Below are 14820 nucleotides of genomic sequence, written 5' to 3'. Positions count from 1 at the left end.
CTATAACATCAGTAAGGCGCCTATGGGATACGCGGCTTTGATTCGCAATAAAAGCAAGCTATGGCGTCATTTTCTTATTCTGTCTCCACTACATGTATGTATCCACTGCTGATCCACTGATAATGCCGACTGAACATGAGTTTACTCATCATGCCATGCCAAAGTAGCTACAGAATTGAATTTTTATTGATAGCCGACACTCTGCCAAAGCTGGTATTTGCTCTATCAATGGCATCAACCATCGAAATCCGAATTTCCCCATAAGAGACCTGCTGACCAGACTCACATAAATTGCTCTAAGAAAACGTTTTTCTACCATACCAACAGATAGTTTCAGGGTATATTCAGACAAGTGGAGGATTTAAATTCAACCTAACCCCGACCTTCCCCGAGTCAATGTGCAAGCTACAGTAGTGATATACTGCAAAATGCGGGGAATATAAAGTATAAGATGGGCAGTTAGATGTTAGCGATCCGCAATTTCCACGTTTTTTCTAGACTCACTTAAGCCGGTCAAGGTACCGACCGAAGAAACTCTGTGATTTCTTCATCGAAGCCGAGATTTTCTCCGTGTTACAGTCATCAGGGCAAAGGATTTATAACCGGGGAACCCGTCGGCTCATCGCCTCTCATGACATTTACCCTCAGGATGGTGTGCTTGGTGAGATTCTAACAAAGCCAGCGTGGACTTTGCCGCGAATCTATTCTCAGCTTCGAGAAAAAGATCCACAACTAAGTCGCCAAGCGCTGCAGGGTACATTCACATGGCTGAAGCTTCCAATTGTTACATCTTATGTGGTGTTAGCGTACAAGGTGGCTACAAAGAATACTGCTACCTAGTTGGATGATTCCCACTAGGGTGCCCTGTCAGGAACTATCGCCGAAACTAAATTCAAAGCTAAGCTTCGCCAATGGTCTGACAAGATATCTAAACAGTGGAAAGTCGATTCGCAATCAGCCACAGCCATGGCGCAAGCCAGAATTCAAGCTTAGTTGAAGCTAAGCCTTGCTAAGACTGCCCCGTTACGCACAGACCATCACATTCATGAGTCGAGCGATTCCAGAGTTCTAAGTGGGTTCCTAGTCTACGCTAAGTCATGTTAACACGCTTATTTGACAACGCCCCGTGGAAATCGTTGAAGATGCTGTGATTCGCCAACTGCCATGTGATGTCGCCATTTCAATGTCAGTATGAGCATCAGGTGGCTTACACTGAATTCTCCGAGAATTTGTCCGAATATACATGTTTTCTGAAACTGATAAATATCAGGGCTTCAGATATGGGCCTATATAACTAAGAATACCGCAAGTATGACTGCGGACATGGCTTTTGTCTGTGTTGAGAGAGCATTACTACTTAGATTTTGCATCAACGAGTATCTCTCAATCAGTGACCAACGCCATGTCGGACACTATCAAGCAAGAGGGAGGTGAACTCCAACATCATGAGGAGCCCATCATTCACCACTCCAATGCCCAAAAGTCCGAGTTCATCAATGAGGCAAAGGAAGGTGCCGAGCTGGAAAAACAAATGTCACTCGGCCGAGCTTTGAAACTATACCCCAAAGCTGCATTATGGTCTATCGTTCTATCAACCGCTCTCGTGATGGAGGGATACGACACTCTTCTGTTGGCCAATTTCTACGCACTGCCAACATTCAGCAAGAAATATGGCGAACTCAACCCGAAGACTGGGAAATACAATATCTCAGCGCCTTGGCGATCTGGTTTATCCGATGGTGCAGCTGTCGGTGAAATCATTGGTCTGTTCTTGACTGGTCTTATTTCGGAGCGTATCGGTTATCGAAAGACTATTCTTGGGGCTCTGGTTATGATCACCGGATTCATCTTTATCACTTTCTTCGCCGTGGATATCAAGATGCTTCTGGTTGGCGAGATTCTTTGTGGTTTACCGTGGGGCGTGTTCCAAACCATCACGACTGCGTATGCTTCAGAGGTGTGCCCCGTTGGTCTTCGTGCATACCTTACAACATACAACAACCTGTGCTGGGTAATCGGTCACTTCATCGCTTCTGGAGTACTCCGCGGAATGGTCAACAATACCACATCCGACGCCTACCGCATTCCCTTCGGAATCCAGTGGATGTGGCCACCACTCCTAATTGTCGGCGTCTATTTCGCACCTGAGTCTCCATGGTGGCTAGTCCGCAAGGGTCGAATCGAAGAAGCGAAAAAGTCATTGCTGAGACTCACAACGACAACCGACCCAGACTTTGACGCCGACAAAACCATTGCTATGATGGAACACACCAATCAACTCGAACAGGAGATTTCTTCGGGATCGAGCTACCTGGACTGCTTCAAGGGCGTGGATCTCCGTCGAACTGAGATCTGCACTGCTGCTTGGGTAGCGCAGAGTATCTGTGGATCAACATTTATTGGTTACTCAACGACATTCTACGAACAAGCCGGTCTTCCTATCGTGGACGCATTCGACATGTCGATGGGTCTTTACGCCATCGCAGCCGTTGGAACTCTTTTGTCATGGTGGGTGATGACATTCGTGGGCCGACGAAGGATCTACCTCGTCGGAACAGCGACAATGTGTGTGATTCTCTTCATTGTCGGTATGCTTGGCATTGCACCGAAGAGTAACAAATCTGTTTCATGGGCTGTCGGTTCCATGATTCTCGTTTTCGCCTTTGTATATGACTCTACCGTTGGTCCTGTATGCTACTCTCTCGTCGCGGAGATGTCGTCGACAAGGCTACGAGCGAAGACGATTGTGATTGCGCGGAACTTTTATAATATCGCCGGACTTGTGACGAATGTGCTGATCAATTATCAGTTGACTCCTACAGCGTGGGACTGGGGTGCAAAGGCGGGCTTCTTTTGGCTTGGAACGTGCTTTTTGTGTTTTGTTTGGACTTTTTTCCGATTGCCTGAGCCGAAGGGGAGAAGTTATAGTGAACTTGATATTCTGTTTGAGCAAAAGATTCCTGCTCGTCGGTTCAAGCATACTAAGGTCGATCCTTATCAGACGGGGCATGTTGCGGTTATTGAAAGCAGAGGGAAGGAAGACGTTGTTTGAGGTTGCTGGACTATCATTGCAGTTCCAGAAGTTATGATCTATAATAAGTGCTACTATTTCTTTTTCCAATACATCAAGCCTTTCTTCGTAAATGCATCAATTTCTCAGATAAGTAACTCAAAGCATAAAGTCATAAACCTACGTCTTGCAAGCGAGTAATCTCAATAAAACCATATATCTTAACGCATTCAATAAAACATTCAGCAACCCCCATCACCACCACCACCACCCCCATCACCCCCCGAAGAACACCCCGAATCTCCAGAGAAACCCGACCCTCCCCCCATAAGAGCCCCCTCCGCTCGAATATCCCGAGCCGCGCGACCGCGATGCAGAAGTCGTGCTCGACGGGGGATAGTATGGTTTATATGCCGGGGTGGTAGGCGTAGCGGGCGTGATTTTCAGCGTTGCAGCTGCTTGCTGTTGCGGGCTCTGCTCGCGTAGTGCTTTCAGGCGGGCTTGTTCTTTGTGGAATTCTTCGTCGGCGCGTTGACGGGCTTCGCGGCGGCGGCGGGAGGGGGATTTGAGGAATTCCCACATTTTGATAGAAAAGAGTAGATGGATGGGATGGATATGAGATATGTGTTTGGATTGGATATGCAAGCTCAAGGGGAGCTGAAAGTAGGTGGTTGTCGATGTAGACAAGATCAGATGGATTTGAATAGTTGTTGAGATGGTAGAATATCGAGAGAAGGGCAAGCTCTTTATATACCTCTCCTCGACAGTCCAAGACCAGATCACAAATATATACACATGATCAAATCCATAGATAGCTCATCCTGTTCCATCTACTCCCTACCGAGACAAAAGTGAGCCTCACCTCGGCACCACGTATAGAAGAGACCCACCAGGTTTACACTCTCTACCTCCTGCCCTCACAACGAACAACTAATCACTAACCACAAATCACCAACTATGGAAAACTAATAAGTTTTCTCTATCAACTGACTCACACTCCTATTTACTCCACGTGTTCAACACTCTACGTAAGTGGTGTATTCTAAGCCGTGACAGTGGCTATGGCATCTATGTGGAGACGCAGGGCACCCGCACAGCCCTGTCCAAGATCGACCCCACTACCAGCACACTCCAATCAATTACCACCATCTTGTTTCCATTTCACAGATGGAAGAAGCCTAATACTGATGGAGAGATAAGAGTGGCTGGGGAAAAGGAAGAAAAGAAATAGACACCATATGCACTCCAATAGGCAAGGCAGCACATGTAGACTAGGCGCTATGTTTGCCGTGATAGGTTGATCTGCAGATTAATGCATGAATTATACCATCGAATTAAGATCCTAGGACCCATCTACTAACTATTCAGCCTTGAACTATCGCTTGACGTTTCCGATTTAGGCTAGGTAGACCAAAATCCCAAATCTGCTACTTACGTGCCTAGAAATCATCTCTCAATGTTAATAACAATTTCTATCTACACTTATCTAGTGAAGAATAGACTCATCGGGCGTGATTCGTTGCCCTGCCCTGCCCTGCCCTGCCCTGCCCTGCCTAGTTCGTATATGTGCCGAGGCTACAAGTCTAAGGCAGATTTCGACTTGGCGAGGAGGAAAACTCGTATTCCGAGTGAAATGGATGGGTAAAGTAGATCGCAATACGAGATAAGAGGAAGGAAGAGAGGAAATTCAAGAATTAAACTAAGATTTAGATACGTGGAACTTGAAAGGAAGCTCGATAAGGATGACAATCATTTTCAAATGGGTATTGAGTCCTGAGAGACTACCTATTCCATCTATCCATAGTTATTGTGTTGAATAGCTCAGACTTGACTACCTGAGTGCTGAGTAGAAACCACCTATTGTTCAACAACACCAAACCAAACCAGCCTGAGACAGCGACGTTGCTGACGGCATATCCATTCACGAAACAATATGTACAAGGTTCCACCGCAGATAATACCCCAGATTCAGCACAACCAAGTTTAACCAATCCAATCCAATCCTTTTTGATATTTACATCTCCGTCCCGCTCCTCCCATCCTCCCCAACACCACCAACCTTAACACCAACATCCCCCTCTCCATCCACGGCCCCGGTCAAAAAGAAATCCAATTCACTCGGACCCCCCTGCGAATGCTCATTCTCCGCCAACTGCTCCAACAGACTCAAAAACGGATCTTTCTCTAGATTCCCCGTCTCACTACTCGCCGTATGCGAGCCGCTCGTCTGCGACTGCGCGCCAGGAGTGAGCGCCGCAGCAGACTGGGTAGTCGCTGTGTCGAAGGGGAAGGTGGCGTATTGCGGGTTTGACGGGGGTGTGGGGCCGATGGCAAGGGAGGGGTCTGTTAGGAAAGCGGGTGGGGAGAGGCCGAAGGCGCTGGGGGAGAAGGATGTTGAGTGGGAGAGGTGGTCGGAGGCGGATTGGATGGGGAAGATGGAGGAGAGGGAAGGGGAGGGTTGAGGGTGTTGATGGAAGTGGAGGGATGGGGAGAGGGGGTTGGTTGATTGGTGTTGATGTTGTTTTGGGTGTTGAGAGTGGGAGTGGGAGTTGCGACGGTCGGAGTCGGGGGTATGGGAGGATGGAAGGGGGGATGGTGTGGGACGGAGGTTGGTATAGAAGTGGGATTGTTGGTAGGAGGGTGGTGCCATTGGACGGTAGAATTGGGTTTGTTGATCGACGTAGCCGGGAGGACTGAGATATTCATGTTAGATATTGCAGGCATTACATTCGAGAAGGGCTTCTCACCTTGCGACCAGTTCATCCCCAGTATCAACCAACCGCACATGGGCACCATCCACCGTCAGACCGGGATATCGGTCCAAGAAATCCTCCAAATGGAAAACAGGCGAAAAGCGCATCGAGCTACTCGCCAGATTCCGCACCAGCTCCGCATGACAGGTATATATCGTTTGAAGCAATTCCCGCTGATGCTGGACACCAGCCCAGGAATTCCGCAACCAGGCCAGCTGGTGCATCTCGCGGGTGAGGAATTCAGCACTCGACGAGAAGACCTCGCCTTCACGGCCCTTGTAGTGCACACCGTGGACATGCACAGTACCCGCCGTGCATACACAATACCCCACAAAAGCAGGCCACTCCACCAGCGGGGAATTCCGGCCCAGCTCGACGAGTTCTGCAATCGCATTGGAATGGGAGAAGCAGAGATTAGTTGCCTCGATCTGCCAGGATTGATGCTGGCCTGTGCCTCGCAGCTCCACCAGATCGATAGGCAGGAAGGGGCGGTATATCAGACAATGCACCAGATGATAGATCAGTTTACTCAAAAGTAGCGTTGTGCTCTCCGGATGCCCAAATAGTGCCTCTATCGAAGCAAAAACATCCTGTGTCCCTGCCGCCCAAATATCCAGTTCTTGTCGGATTTTGGACAGATTCGAGAGTGCATGCCATGGGAAGTGCGAGTCTCCCTTGACACCACCGGCCGCTAGATATCGGTTGGTGACTCCCAGGATACGGGTGATATCGATCAATAATGATGCTGCACTAGGTGCTTTTCGGCGGGAATCAGCCGAATATTGGATATTGGGACCAACATGGAACAGCTCGCCTTCCATGTTGAGACCGGCTGCATGGGGGGACCACGAGGGGAGCCGCAGGACGATAGAGTGGTCGGCGATGAGACATGGCCGTCGGGATCCGCATGTAATGAATCGGTCCATCAGGTAGACGGACCAGAATAATCGGCGTCGCGTCTCACGCTCAGCCGCGGAGAGATTGGCTTTAGATGGCATTTCACGCAGCAAGTCCAGAGCCACCGCCATGGCTGCGCAGTTTGCTAGAAAAAGTCAGTCAAGAAAATCAAATATTTTACTGGGAAGTGCCATACAGAAAGTCATATAAGCCTTCTTGCCCAATCCGTAGGCAAAAAAGGCTTGGGAGAGTAACAGCAAGGACTGTAGCCCGTCTATCGTGGGATTATCCACATCGATCATCCGGCGCGCTTGCAACGCCGCATCCAGACCGATACGCAAGGACTGCTCCGGTTGTCCAACATGAGTGTACCTACAACGCGTTAGACAGTCGATCGCAGGGTCGCCGTCTCCAGCTTAGGACTCACCTTAGTGTCATGGCCGATATCGCCATCGCCAAATGTACCGGTAATTGATTCAACTGATGTCGCTGTCGAGTCCCCGCTTCATCCAAAACAAAGAACGGTTTCCCATGTAGTCGCGCGAAATACGCATCGAGCAAAACCTCGGAGAGCGCGCCATTCTGGGGTGCCGATTGCGGGGGCAAGGCCGGCGAGGGATCATGTGCCGTCAACCTGGGAAACGAGTCTGAATTTTGCGACAAGGTAGAAGACAGCGCCGGTCGCGAGTCGGTCGCAGAATACGGGTTAAACGCGGATGCATCGACGGTGTTGCGACGGGCGCCCTGCGCCTGTCCGAGCGGGAGATCGTCGGGTTGTTGCTTATCCGGGGAGGTCGGAGAGATGGGATTTTTCTCATCCTGGAGTCTTTTTTCCAGACCATCGACACGTTTGAGAAGGGCCTCGAGGACGTCTGTTTTCGGGCCGCGCTTTTTGGGAATCGCATCTAGCGTAGGACGTGGGAGGTTAGCTAAGTTGGGAGATCATGCAATGGGGAGGAATCCGGAATCGGCCCCAGCCCAGGGAGCGGAGTATCCTCGGGATGCGCAGTGCGCACTCACCATAAACGCAGGGACATTGGAAGACCTTACAGGCTTCGCAACTGGGACGGAGACGATTGCATTTGATCTGGAAAAAAAGCGATGAGTATTTCCGGATTGATTTAGATAGTTACTGGTAGTATTGAAGCGTGGGGGTGGGTAGTATTCACCTTTCGTTTGCGACAAGACTTGCAGTTCATGGCCTCGCGCGGTTCAACCGTCGCGCGGCGCGGCGTCAGGCGGTCGATACTGACCTGCGGGCGCGACATCGCTCATTGAGTTAGACGGGAGAGAGGCATAGAGGGAATGATCGAATAATGAGATTAGGGGAGGAGAGAGAAAGAAAGAGTCGAGAAGGGGAAAAAAGGAATGGGAATGGAAGAGGAAGAGAGAAAAAGGTGAGGAATACGATGAGGCGATCGTTAACCCGAGAAACCGACGAAACCGACCGAAGAAGCAGTGCCAAGTAGTGTAGAAGACTAAAAAAGACTAACAAAAGAAGAGAAAAAAGAGGGGGAGGCGATTTGTGGAGAGAAACAAAATGCGGAGAAGAACCAGAAGTGCCGCCGGAGTTTCTCTTCGAGTGTTCGAGGGTTTTTTGGTTTAAACTCTGGTTGAATCATGAATGGTTGGTCTGGTTTAGTTATTTTAGTATTTATTCTAAACAAGTTAGTATCTTAATCCTAGTCAGTCCTTTTACTTCTGACGCCTTCGCCTCCAACTCTTAGTGTTTCTTAGTCTGGTCTGGGGGGGCTGATTGACTGGCTCGGTTCCAGTTGGGGGAGTGCTTAACACTTTACGGAGAGGGACTAACTATGGCTTAGTTGAGTAGTCCCTAGATACTAAGAGACTAAGATTGGAAGGAGTATGGACTCATAGGAGAGGAATTATTATTCCCACTACTGCTTCTTTTCTCTCTATACTGGACCCGATCGTGGTTAACCACTATTCCCATACCTTATAACAATGGACTCTATTATAATCAATAGATAAATCATTCCAGTACATAATAAATATTGGTTTGACTGGAACATACTATCCAAACTGATTACTAACGACTCAACTCCACTCTCCACCCAATTAATCTACTCCGGACGCACGCCAGGCGCCCGTTCGGAGCATTTACTGTTTTCTCCTGCATCCTCCGCCCGTTAGGGCTTGTCTGGACTTCCGAGGCGATCTATTAGGAGATACATACTCCGTACTATAATCATAAAATACATCCTTCCACTCTTATTACTATGTCTATTACTTGTATCTCTATGGTTGTTCCCATCCCCTGTCTCCGCCTCTCCTTCTCCCGGTTCATCACGGGGTCCAATGCCGCGTGGACCCAGGTCTAACAAATCCCTGCCATACACTAAGTTCAGTAAGTACATAATAATGTGATACAATTCTATTATTCTACTATTCTACTATTCTACTTCATAGTCATTCATGTCTCACATAAAACCTCCACCCCAAGAACTAGGCACTATGTACAGTACTTACAACACTAGCCCCCCCTCGCCAAACCCAAAATGCTCTTGAAGAATTCCGGACAACTCCATTCCAACCGACCCAGTCCATCCCCGAAGTTTACCCTGCATCTTCTGGAACTGGTTCCCGTGCAGAACCAAACCTGGCTCAACTAGACCAACTACTGTACCTCCTAGTACTAGCTACTGTACCAACCCCGGATCCAACACCCCCGGCATTCTTCGCTGAATACCCAGATCGAGGGATCCTAGATCATCACCCTGACTCCATCCAGAAAACCCGAAACAATCCACTTCCCCCAGAAAAAAAAATGAACGGAACACCTAAGCGCCGGCAGGGTGGGCTATCACCTATGTAGTCCCTAGTCGGCTCGATTCCCCTCCGTACGTATTCCGCTCGTACCCGTAATCCTAGCATCTCGTTGCCTCTTTCATCTTTCCCCTCTCTCCCACACTACCTCCCCGTTAACTAAACCCTGCACCCTGCACTATGCCCCTATCCCTGGATCGGCCATGTGGCTACTCCTTTAGAGACGGGGAAGAATTGGACACGAGGGAGATTTCGTTTCGAGTGGTACTGCATTTGTCGGGGGAATGTGGAGAAGATACAGGTATTCAGCACTGCAGGCACATCAGCGCAGAATACACAGTCCATATCCATAGCCACAGGACAGATACTATAGTATCTCACTAATAAACAAGAAAATAATAGACCCTAGGCTGCTCCAGTCGGCTATTCCGGACCCTCCCCCAGACTCACCCCCGCAAAACTTCGGCTTTTTCTTCCTGCAGAATTGAAATGCAAGTCAAGAAAAGAAAAAAATAAAAAAATGATATATGCAGGACATACGGACTGACCAGTGACCAGGTTGATAGATATTATACATACTACATACCTCGCCGATCAAGCATTTATCCAACCGAGGCCTGTAGTCCTGCAGAAACCTGCCGCAGCCCAGGTCGGGACCTCCGAGTCAACTGCTGACCATTTCCATTAACGTATAGGTACTCAGAATATGTATGTCTATCCATTCATGGATATATGCAAGTAGTTCCCCCATCTTCGGCTTCGGATACCCCGGGGATGTTACCTAACCATCCAGACATGTATGTACAATATGCCCTGCGATCTGATCTCACACTCCAACCATCTATCTATCCAGGTAACTCTCACACCTACTCTAGAACTACAGTAGATATACTATAATGTACAATAGGTACTATACAACACGCCCCTTCCTCACAAACTCCGCCATCCTTCTCGCCCTCCCCCCACCAATTTTCTCCAATCCATCCACAACTCCACCCCGATCACCAACACCCTTCTCCTGACTAACCTTGAATCGACCCTCCACACGGGTGATCTCCACCTGTATACCAACGATATTCTTCTTTAAAAGAGTGATGTAGTTTTCAGGGGCATCGGAAAGTTTCCAGGGACTCTGCCCGCCACCCTCACTCTCACCACCACCTCCATTGGCACCGGCATTGGCATTGGAGAAACCCATAACACCCTCCTCCCCCCAAAACCGCCAAATCAGATAACTGTCTCTGCAAAAACATGCCCGTACTTTCATCCTTGGAATCATAATAAACCCTCATACGCCCATAAACCTGTACAGCAGCGTAATTCCACGTCGGCGCGATTTTAGCTTTCCCCGCAGAAGCAGCAGCAGCAGCAGATTTCGCCGCTGTGTAAAAATGCGGCGAGATATAATGATCGACAGGGCTGGCGAAGATAATCAGGACTTCACCCGGAAGAACGTACTCCCTGTTTTGGTGCTGGGCTTGGGTTTGATCTGCAGACCCGACTAAGTTGGGATTGGGGTTGGATTCTCCAGTGCTAGTGTTAGCGGGACGGGCGTCCGTGACGGCTTCGATCATAGCGGCTGTTTGGGGATTTGCGCGGGCAATATGGCCCCGAAGGATACCCAGGGAGGACGCAGTAGTGCTGTCATTGCCATTGAAGGCTTCAGGCGTTTCACACGTTTCAGTCCCCGTCTCTGTTTCCACATCCAATACCCAGGGTATATGACTACATTGCAAAGTAGGAAAGTTCTCTGACGGCAATGAAGTAGTGAGCACACCGAGAGGATGGGCGCGGATAAAAGAGTGTAAAGTTGGGAGATCGCGGACTGTGTGGTCGGGGCGGAGATGCATATTTAGGTACTGTATCCAGGACCAGGAGTACCGAAGGAACTTGCTCTGTATGCAGGGATGTAAATGAATGTAGTGGGTGGTAGGTGTATATCCGATAATTTGTGGATGGAAGGGTTAGAGAGAAGGAAAAGGAAAAGGTACTAAACCTAAAGTGAGAGTGGAAATGGAAGTGGAAATGAGGGGTACCCCGGATTTCCGTTGCCGATACGATTGATCGGATACTCTGATCGGGAGTTAAGGTATGTTCACATTAGGGATCAAGATATACACGATGCACGATATACGATATAGACACTCTCGAAACAACCCAGAAGTAATCACCTAGATAGATAGGACATGATAAGTAAAAAGGAACACCCCTCGAAGCCCAAATGAACCGAGGTAAATATATCCATGAACAGTAGAACTGTAATACCATATTCTCATTGGAAGTCATCAACCTTGCACATCTAAATGCACAGCAATCAACAGCAGAAAAGGCCAATCGCCACTACAGAAAGTAAAAGGAACCAAAAGAGAAGAAAAATGATATAGAATGATCATGATAATAAACCCAAGATCCAAACCAAAGCTCCAACAAACTCCAATCCCAGAACCCTCGACGAGCATCTTCAGATCTATTGCATCGTCCGGGCCAAGCGTAGCGCAAGGACATGCACAAGCACAAGCACATACAGACATACAATCCACCGAAAGGTCCAAACTTGATACGAGAGACGACATGCTAGGGAGACAGACAGCCACTAGATCCTAGAACAACGGCCGTCCAGACGCCATCCTCACAAAATCAAACGGCACATTCTGTCCAACTAACAACCTTAACGTCTCCACGGTCGTCCAAGCACTAACATCCTCACTCCCATACGCCGTCCAACCGGCACTACTAGCCACACCAAGCGGATCACCCTTCCTGGGCCCACTAGTCAAATCTAAATAAACCTTCCCCCTCGTAGAAGGCGGCGACGAACGACCATTAGTCCGATAATGCCGCAACAACGGCTGCACAAGCAGGGATTTCTCCGGCGGCAACGCCGAGACAATAACAAAGGGCTGCTCGACCAATTTGACCGACTGAATAGAGGTAAACGGTTCCAAGCCCGCAGCAAGGGGTCCACTAGCCTTAAAGCCGACCGTGTAGATCGAGCCCACGCCTAGAGAGCGCAGGGCAAAGATCGCAGCTGAAGCGTCGCTCTCGGACCCGGCGAGGATGATTGCAGCGCGGCCGCGGTACGCGGAGGGTACGTACTCGCGCGTGAGTGTGGCGCGGATACCCTTCCACGCGGCGTTTTCGCCGATGAACCGCGCGCTGCCGGATTCGGCTGGTGCAGCGAGGGCGATGGTGTCGACGAGGCCGATGGCGCGGGCTGCGTCGCTGATGGCGGGTATGTAGGTGGTGGAGCTGGGGATAGGTGGGTTGAGGCACGCACCGCCGAATTGTGGCTGGGTGAGGACGGACTCCATGGAGCCCTTGGGCCCGCGGTCGATGGAGGTGAAGGTGTGTGGGAGGCCGAGCTCGTTGAGACACTTTTCCATGAACATGGAGTGGGGGGTGGCGCGGAACGAGCCGATAACGTAGAGATCGCGTTTCGGCAGTTGGCCCATGATGTGCAGGGCCTCGTTAATCTCGGCTGCGGTCAATTGGCCTGGTGCGGCGATCATGGGGAGGAGAGGGTGGGTGATTGGCGAGAAGACGGTGTTCAAGGCACGCGACAGTTGACCCATTTGGCCCATGTTGACGGCGGAGAGGAGAGGGCCTGGTCCCCGGCTTTTGATGGTAGAGCGGAAGTATTCCAGTTCATAGTTCTCCTCGATCGTCGAGACCATCGCAATCATCTTGACAATGTCACCGTACTTGGCGCTCTCGGCAAAAACACGCTGCGCCTCGGGAGCCGTCCACTTCCACGTCCCGGAGAAATCGTGGAACGCAGACATGATGATACTATGACCCTTGACTTCTGATAACCGCCGGCGAATCTCTTCGGGCAGCCACAGTTCCACGTCGACATATTCAACACCCCATTGGATCGCCCGTCGCAAGTACTTGTAGAACAGCATGGGATCGTCCATGGGGAATTTTCCATTCTCCTTGGTACATCTTGCCGTGAATATAATAGGCAATTCGGTATGTTGCCGGAGTATCATCAATTGCTGGCCCACGTACTTCAAACTCGGTACCGAGCCTGCTGCAGTTCCATCCGCCGTAGGCTCGACCAGCAAGTCCACACGGATTTCAACCGCATCCGATCCCACCGACAAAATATCCAGATTGGGCAGCGCGGCATGAACGTCGGGGAAAGTAGTCGAAATGAAATTCGTCCGCCTCTTGGTGCGCAGGTCTTCATGTGGCCTCGTCTGACCGAGGATCAGCGACAAAAAGCGCGTCAAATCACGGCGCAAAAACGGACTGCGCGAGTACAAGAACTCGTAATCGCAAGCCTCAGTAATTGCATCCTCGGGGGCCGATCCATCCTCCACGCAATGCGTGTTAATCAGGATAATCGACGACCTGTCGCATCCCTCCAGACTCCGATCCAGATCATGCGCCAGCACTCCAGCGACGACCACATCCGTAGCTCTAGCCAGCGTCGCAAGCGAAGTTTCCGTAGTCCATGGTTTTCCAAGCACCTCCGCGACCATGTGTACAATGCTTTCCATGCCCGCGCCAAACACAATGACTATTGTTCCAGACGGGGTTTCCGGCGGAGGTACGACAGACGGAGCGACATGATTCTGCGGGGACGAGACGGCACGCGCATTATTCGAGACAATTGCGGCGATATTCAAGGCTGAACCGGCCGAGGAGGTAGATGCAGAGGTAGGAGGATTATTCGTCGAAGCCATATGAAGACCGGGGTTCTTCAGGGCCGTGGAAACGGTGGCAGTCTCGTCAAGGAGCGGCGTGGCCATGGGCTGAAGGGCAGTTGGCATCATGGTCGCATAGCAGATCTAGACAGTTTCATACTTGGGCAAGATATGATAGTTGCTTGAATTAAACCCGGCCAGGTGTTCGCAGAGTTCCTAAATCTTTAGATCGCGGATCTCGGTCACCGTTCACCCGTCTCAACTGTCACACGAAAGGGCCCCGGCCACGCAAAGAAGAGACGAGAACAAGGTCGAGTTCAAATGCAGTCGGATAAATTTGCCAGAGATAAGACAAGTTCAAGAAGGAAAAGGGGGGGGGGAAGAGAGAGGAAAGAGAAAGAGAGAAGAGAGAAAAGGAAGAGAAAGAGAGTGGTGTGTGATGGAAAAATTGTAATATCAGCGTCCGGCTCGTCCACGGCAAGAAGCAAGTAGTATCCGCAACGGCATAGACCGGCGTTTGACCGAGGAGGCGAGAACGAGAGAGCCAGAAAGCGAGAGTGGCAGTCAGCGACCCGACTACTGTACTTTCTCTTTCCAGACGGGTTTAACCGGATAAAATGCAGTTGCGCACAGGAAGAAAGCGACCAGAGAAACAACCCGACGGGGATTGGGGAATGTCGCAGTGGTCGGATAGAGTTTAATACGGGGGATGGCGGCTATA

The 14820-nt window shown here is 50.0% G+C and overlaps 5 protein-coding genes across 5 annotated transcripts; 1 reads left to right on the top strand and 4 right to left on the bottom strand.

Moving 5' to 3' along the window:
- Positions 1–1402: 1402 nt before the first annotated feature.
- On the top strand, positions 1403–3052 carry N7473_013059 (uncharacterized protein; the record flags this gene model as incomplete). Its single annotated transcript, XM_057158998.1, has 1 exon — positions 1403–3052. One exon carries the CDS (start codon positions 1403–1405, stop codon positions 3050–3052), a length of 1650 nt encoding a protein of 549 aa, XP_057002952.1.
- Positions 3053–3286: 234 nt separating this feature from the next.
- N7473_013058 (uncharacterized protein) lies at positions 3287–3592 on the bottom strand (the record flags this gene model as incomplete). The annotated part of the gene is made up of 1 exon (XM_057158997.1): positions 3287–3592. One exon carries the CDS (start codon positions 3590–3592, stop codon positions 3287–3289), a length of 306 nt encoding a protein of 101 aa, XP_057002951.1.
- Positions 3593–5024: 1432 nt separating this feature from the next.
- N7473_013057 (transcription factor domain-containing protein) lies at positions 5025–7928 on the bottom strand (the record flags this gene model as incomplete). Its single annotated transcript, XM_057158996.1, has 6 exons — positions 5025–5703; positions 5758–6805; positions 6857–7032; positions 7088–7565; positions 7681–7747; positions 7830–7928. The coding sequence occupies 6 exons, from the start codon at positions 7926–7928 to the stop codon at positions 5025–5027; spliced, it is 2547 nt and encodes an 848-aa protein (XP_057002950.1).
- Positions 7929–10357: 2429 nt separating this feature from the next.
- On the bottom strand, positions 10358–11297 carry N7473_013056 (FMN-binding negative transcriptional regulator; the record flags this gene model as incomplete). Its single annotated transcript, XM_057158995.1, has 2 exons — positions 10358–10686; positions 10742–11297. 2 exons carry the CDS (start codon positions 11295–11297, stop codon positions 10358–10360), a joined length of 885 nt encoding a protein of 294 aa, XP_057002949.1.
- Positions 11298–12047: 750 nt separating this feature from the next.
- N7473_013055 (uncharacterized protein) lies at positions 12048–14228 on the bottom strand (the record flags this gene model as incomplete). The annotated part of the gene is made up of 1 exon (XM_057158994.1): positions 12048–14228. One exon carries the CDS (start codon positions 14226–14228, stop codon positions 12048–12050), a length of 2181 nt encoding a protein of 726 aa, XP_057002948.1.
- Positions 14229–14820: the final 592 nt, after the last annotated feature.

Source organism: Penicillium subrubescens, assembly GCF_028828155.1.
Source record: "Penicillium subrubescens strain IBT 31985 chromosome Unknown utg000011l_segment0_segment0, whole genome shotgun sequence".
Lineage (NCBI taxonomy): Eukaryota > Fungi > Ascomycota > Eurotiomycetes > Eurotiales > Aspergillaceae > Penicillium > Penicillium subrubescens.
The sequence above is the reverse complement of the archived record's forward strand: the minus strand, read 5'-3'. Positions and strand labels throughout refer to the sequence as shown.